Source organism: Dunckerocampus dactyliophorus, chromosome 5 (assembly GCF_027744805.1).
Source record: "Dunckerocampus dactyliophorus isolate RoL2022-P2 chromosome 5, RoL_Ddac_1.1, whole genome shotgun sequence".
NCBI lineage: Eukaryota > Metazoa > Chordata > Actinopteri > Syngnathiformes > Syngnathidae > Dunckerocampus > Dunckerocampus dactyliophorus.
The window spans coordinates 3,298,590-3,305,165 of NC_072823.1; the positions used below are offsets into that span (position 1 = coordinate 3,298,590).

The following is a 6,576-nucleotide window of genomic DNA, read 5'->3' on the forward strand; positions in this document are numbered from 1 at the left end:
CTGGCAGTTATGTGCAGCGTTAGGGGCTATCCACACTGAAAAATTTCAGGTCAAACCGGCAACGTTGTAGCTCTCCACTCAAACAGTGTGGGCATCGTCGTGCTCATTTGTCATAATATAAAAAGGCAGAAAGTCTGAATTAATCAGTTATAATCATAAACTACCAAGAGGAAAAGCAAATGGGCCGCACGGTGGCCTAGTGGTTAGCATGTTGGCCACACAGTCAGGAGATTGGGATCAGATGACTGGGATGCATGTTCTCCCCGTTGGTGTGTTCTCGCGGCAATACAGGACCCCCAAGTGCGTCCCTTGTCGGCGCAATACGGGAGTTGGCAACCCTAAGTGACACAACACACATGCACATTCATGTCATGTTTGTGTTGTCATGACATGAATTGTCATGTAGGCCCCGCACGGCAACCGGTTTTGGCGATCAGATTTGAAAGGCATTATCGGCATATACTGATCACGTCCATCCATCCATTTTCCTCCGCTTATCCGGGTCCGGGTCACGGGGGCAGCAGTCTCAGTAGGGAAGCCCGGACTTCTCCTCCAGCTCCCCCGGGAGGACACCAAGGCGTTCCCAGGCCATCACGTTTTTTATGGAAATCGGCCGATACTAAAGTGGCCGATCGATCGGAGCATCCCTAGATATTAGTATCAACATTTCAGCTTTTTGTCTTCACATTCTGCCTTTTTATTCAATTTTTATTCATTTCTTTTTTTGTTCATTTTAATTTTATTTCTACATTGTACCAATACAAAAAACAAACCGCGGGTCGCACTTTGGACACCCCTGCTGTAAATGTCCTTAATGGCATATTGACTTAATAATAAAAATGTGCTACCAATTTGACTCTAAAATGAAGGTTCCAAAGTAAAAATATATATATATCTGCCAACAGTTTTGAGCAGCAACTGTGAAACTACTTCAGAAACTTTGCTTACCAGTGATGAGAAAGTTCCCATGTTCTTCTAAAGCTTCGCTGTACTTGCGGACAACGTGATTCAAGCCGAGGTCCAGCTCGTAGAAGGTGAGCGTCTGTTGTGTGTTGGCCGCCGCTTCTCCCGTCGGATCATTGTCAGCTTCCTGGGAAGGGTTGTTGCCAAAATAAAGATATTAAAATACGAATGTGCAAAAACAGTAAATCAGTTGCTCATATTTGCTTTTTTTTTTAATCAGCGTTCAGAGATATTGATCTTTCTCCAGTGAAGGTCAGAGAAGAGACATAAACTCATCACGGCTTGTTTATGTGAAAATTAATAATTTAACTTGACACTACCTCATAGTCCATTTCAAGGCAAGCGAACATGGGATTTTCAAAGCCGACATCCACTCCCACTACATGGTAGACCAGTGTGTTGGCTTTGTGGGCTTCCAGTGGGGATGAGATGGTCAGTCTTGCAGCTGCATCTCTGTTCAGAATATAAACCAACTTCTGTTTCTCTATTGCTCCTATGTGAGGGAAGTGGAAAAACACCTTAAGTTAATGTCAGTTTTTGCTGGTCCAAGACAACATTAATAAAAGTAAGCAGCTTATTTTTCTTAGCAGCTAACATTGTCCAAATCTTTAACTCATTCAATCCCAGCCATTTTTCAAAAAGGCAACCCTTTCAGTATCGGCCATTTTAGACGATTTTGACTGATCTTTCGAGGCACACAGAATATTGTGTTCTATGGCGATATAAACATGGAACCTACCAAAAGAAAGGTTAGACTTCCCCATCTTTCATTAGAAAAAAAAGTTTTTGTACCTTTTTCCGTTCTTTACTAATCAACAGTAGAACACAGGTAAGTTTCAGGAAAATATCAGTTCCAACTAAAACAGGGATAAAACCAGCTTTTTGTGAAATTATACATTTCAAGCATAACTTTCACTTTGACACAAATGTTTTACTTTTGTGACAGCTCAAGTATCTAAACGACTATACCACCACATAAACAACACAAAAAAGCATTGTTTTACATTAAAATAACAATTTCTTTCCAAATATAACACCATGAACTATTTACAATTTTCACATTTGGAACTAAACCATGTGTGTGCACGTGCGTGCGTTAAAATTTCTCTATAATGCGTAACCATCTGCACGCTACACTCCATGCTTTTCCACTTCCTCCTTGCTGTCGAGTATGTTTTTACATGCAAATGATCCATGTCGAGCTCTTATCAAATGCACTTCTGCCACCCTGTGGCCCTTTTGATGGCTTAAAACTGTTCTAAAAGTGATTACATTAGTGTGCAGTTGCTTCATCACCTCTTTTTGCCTCTTGCGCAAAAATACGTAAGAGACATATAAATACATCTTTGGGATCGGGCGTTTGGGATTATAAAAACGTATAAATACGTCTTTGGTACTGAATGAGTTAATGAACCTACTGAACATACCTATCATGACTGCTCTGCCTTTGGGGTCCACTGCCAGAAATTGTCCTGGGACAATGCGGCGACAGCCACTCTTCCCGAATGTTTCCTGGTGGATCTTCTCAAACATGTTTTTGGATGGATGGTATTCCAATATAACAATACGACCGCTGTCACTTCCAACAACGATGTAATCTACAAACACACATGAGTCATTTAAAGTCAAATAGCAGTGTAGCCCACCACCACAGCTTCAAAAAAATCCTAGGGGAAACCCTGCATTTTCCCAAAAGCTTTGGTCAAACCCTTAATCGGATAAGACTTTCAATCTTAGAGGTTACGCTCCATTTTGTCTGTAAAAAGTGTGGCTGCACTCGATTATATACCTTTAGTTCCTCCTGTCAATCGGAAGGCCATTAAAGAACGTATGATACCAAAAACTTCCACCGTGAGCAGCGTGTGCACCTTTCCAGTATTAGCATCTGGCCTCAGCAACTCTAAGATCTTTCCCCTGGAAACCACAATCTCCTGCATTTTTGTTCCTGCAAAAAACAAAAAAGAACATTTCATTCAACAGCAGTTTAATGGGAGCAAAATACCAAAGTGGTTCAGTACCCCAAAATGTCTGTATCATAATATGCACACAAATTATATTCAACAAAACTGCAAAACGCATTTTGCTTTTGTTCCCAACTCAAAGATGTCACTCTTTTTCTATGTACACAAAAGACCGATTTCCCTCAAACATTGTTCACAAATCTGTCTACATCTATGTTAGTGAGTATTCATCATCCATCCACCTCACAGGTGTGGCATATCAAGACGCAGATTAGGAAGCACGGTTTTTGCACAGGTGTGCCTTAGGTTGGCCACAACAAAAGGCTACTCCAAAATGTGGGGTTCGAAAACCAGTCGGTACCTGGTATGACCATTTGCCTCAAATAGCGTATACGCCGATCCATAGCATCCCAAACATGCTCAATGACATGTCCAGAGAGGATTCTGCCCATGCAAGAACTGGGATGCTGTCATCTTCCAGGAATTAAGTAGAGATCCTTGCAATGTGGGGCCATGCATTATCGTGCTGCAACATGAGGTGATGCTCGTGATGAATGGCGGAAAAATGGGCCTCATGATCTCGTCACGGGATCTCTGGGCATTCAAAATGCCATCAATGAAATGCACCCATGTTCGTTGTCCATAACATACACCTGTTCATACCATAACCCTAATGCCACTACGGGCCACTCGATCTGCAACACAGGATAGCATACTCACCAGACATGTCACCCACTGAGCATGTTTGTGATGCTCTGGATCGGCGTATGGTCACACCAGATACTGACTGGTTTTCGGACCCCACATTTTGGAGTGGCCAACCTAAGCCAATAATCATTGCTGTCTAATCAGCATATTAATGTCACACATGCGAGGTGGATGATTTCTGAATGCGTGCTAAAAATGATTTAGACAGATTTGTGAACAACATTTGAGAGAGATAGGCCTTTTTTGTGTGGAAACTTGTGGAAAAATCAGAACAAAACAAGTGTTGCATTTGTATTTTTGTTGAGTATAGTTCAGAAGCAACTAAGTTTACAGAGTACAGAGCAAGACAAAACTTGAGCCAAGGATAACATAGATGTCACTCCTATTATGACAAAACTTTACCTCAATTCCACATATTAGGATCCAACATAAGCAAGCAACAATTTAATCTAATCTGAATTGACTTTTTACACTATATCAAAGCATTCCCAGAAAGCATCTCAACAAATGAGATTTTCCATTGTTATATTCAAGATCCGATCCAGATGAAACAGAGACGGCATACCAATAGAGAGTTTTGTTAAAAATGATTACAGCTGACAATTTCCCCCAATTTAAACAGGACGTATTTTCTTGTTTTGTTCTACTGGCTCTTACCCACAGAAAACTTGAAAAATAAGCACATCACACAGCTACAGCAGGAGGTCAAGCAATATGCAGCCTTTTTTTTTTTTTTTTTTTTTACACATAATCCAGCATAGGCTGGATATTGCCACAACTGTATCTGCTTTTCTACAGAAAAGCCAGCATCCCGCTTTTAGAAAGTTCCAATGTGCGATGTTGTCACAATAATGGATAAATCGAACGAAAAAAAAATCTGAGTTGATCATTTTGCTGGCTTCGATAAATTGACATGTGCATGCCTGTTTGTTGTCAAGATCTATTACCGACAATAATTTGCAGGACAATTATCATCCAGCAAAATTAGTTATCGAAACAGGCCAAGTCAGCGCCAATGTCTGCTGTACATAATTCCTGTGCCGTTACACTAGAGTCATTGCCGGCTTTATCTATTACGGCTCTGAGACTTCAGCCAATGGTGAAACGGCTTGACTCGACACCGTTTATAGAGAAAGGTGAAGGAAAAGGTGCATTAATGCCAATTTAAAGAGGAAGTGTAGGATTCAAGGAGCTGCTTCTTGTTAAATACTGTACCAGTCTAGAACGCCTTCTAATCATAAACGGTTACATCAAAAACTTTGGACAGAAAGTTACACAGAAACAAACCCAAAACCTATGCAAACATACAAAGCCAATCACATAGGAACAAGTGACAGGCTAAAAAAAAGTGTGTCCGAGTGCTTTGTAAACTCACCTGAAAAGTTTCCATGGATGGCATGTGTGATGCCAGTGGCACGCTGCAGGGTGATGTTGTACAGAAACATGGCTGACTATTCACCGTGGCTTCCCCACAAGCCTCTCCAGGGGCTGAAACGCACACTTGGCCGAGCTCAATCTATAGAGAAATGGAGAACGGCAGATTGGTGCTTCCCCTCAACAATATTTCACATCTGCCTCTTGCTAGTACAGAGCATTTACAGTACGCTCAGAACAAACCAAAATTACGGATAGCAATTTATGCAGAGAATTGGTATTTTCTTGCATCGTGTGTTTTTTCCACGGAAACCAACACAACACCAATAGTAAGTGCTGCACTACTGTTGCTAGCGTACTCGTAGGTCCGAACTGCTAGCTTAGCCAGGCGAAGTCGACGTTGAACGAGTAAAAATATATTTACAAATGCATCACAATTAGACGTTAGAATGTGTAATGAAAGTGACTGTTGCTGAAGGTTACCAGTGATCTTCCCCTGGCAAAAAGGACACATTTAAAGGCTGCACACGCATCTCCTCGAGACTACTCGTAGTAAACCCATTCATACAAAGCGCTACTTTTGTCGGACGTATTCGCTATTTATGTTCTATCTGACAAGAGCTCAGCACATTTAGCTCACATACGATATGCGTTCGTTAACGGACAAACAGTACATTTGTAAAGTATCTTATTTACCGCTGTGTGAATTGAGATGATTAGGATTTTTGTTTGATACAAACTCTGTGCTGTTACGTTGATCCTGCAGTCCTTGGGAAGCCGACGACTTACCGCCGTATGTTGGGGTCCTTCGACAACCTTTCTGCGTCACAGGCGGGGGCGAAAACAATGCCTGAAGGAAATCCGTGACATTCTGTAGTAACAGAAGAATTCCCGCAGATGTCGACAAAGACCATAAAATAGCGCAAGGTTAACTTCTGACCTTTTTATTATGTTGATTATGAAGCAAATACATTAGCTCTGCATATATACACAAAAACAAATATCCCAGTGGAATACAATATGTTTACGGGATACCGACTATTGGTCAGGGTTGGGGAAAAGCGGTGGTTTAGCAGCTTTTTTGAAGAAGCGCATTATGTAATTTCATGGCAAATTCTTTTTTATAGCAAGCCGACCGTTATAACTATTTATGCGCAAACTGGCAGCAACGAGCAAAGGTTTTAAATATGCAAAGCTGGATGAATAAAAATACGTAAGATCCAATGCCTTTGTTGTCAAACCCTACAAAAATTATTTCAGATCTATTGATGAACGTACTATCGTGACAGATCGAGTGATAGACCAGTTTATTTTCGCTATCTGTGTGTTTTTGTTGTGTTTTTCATCTTGTTACTTAGTGATATGATATGATGGTTATATGGTTATATTTACAAATTGTTATATTGTTTACAAACTCAGGGAATAAGTTATTGGACAATGGAGAGTTGGGGGGGGCAAAGGATTTGAATGAGAACCAATAGTAGCTTTTGCTTATGTATGTAATAAAAATAAATTATTGTATTTTGTATGTGGAGGTTTATTTCAAGATCGCTGATTCGCTCCTTTCACT

At 40.7% G+C, this 6,576-nt stretch overlaps 1 protein-coding gene across 2 annotated transcripts in view; it reads right to left on the reverse strand.

The window, feature by feature from the left end:
• Positions 1–5,817, reverse strand: part of sf3b3 (splicing factor 3b, subunit 3) — a 34,443-nt gene extending 28,626 nt beyond the window's left edge. Inside the window, exons 1-6 of one of the 2 annotated variants that reach the window (XM_054777327.1) lie at positions 5,703–5,817; positions 5,008–5,148; positions 2,753–2,908; positions 2,391–2,561; positions 1,284–1,456; positions 949–1,090 (exon numbers count right to left, since the gene is read on the reverse strand). In XM_054777327.1, coding sequence (XP_054633302.1) covers positions 949–1,090; positions 1,284–1,456; positions 2,391–2,561; positions 2,753–2,908; positions 5,008–5,077 — 712 coding nt within the window. In that variant the 5' untranslated portion in view covers positions 5,078–5,148; positions 5,703–5,817. The remainder of the gene's footprint in view (positions 1–948; positions 1,091–1,283; positions 1,457–2,390; positions 2,562–2,752; positions 2,909–5,007; positions 5,149–5,702) is intronic. The other variant, XM_054777328.1, reaches the window with a different exon arrangement.
• Between the last annotated feature and the right edge of the window lie 759 nt (positions 5,818–6,576).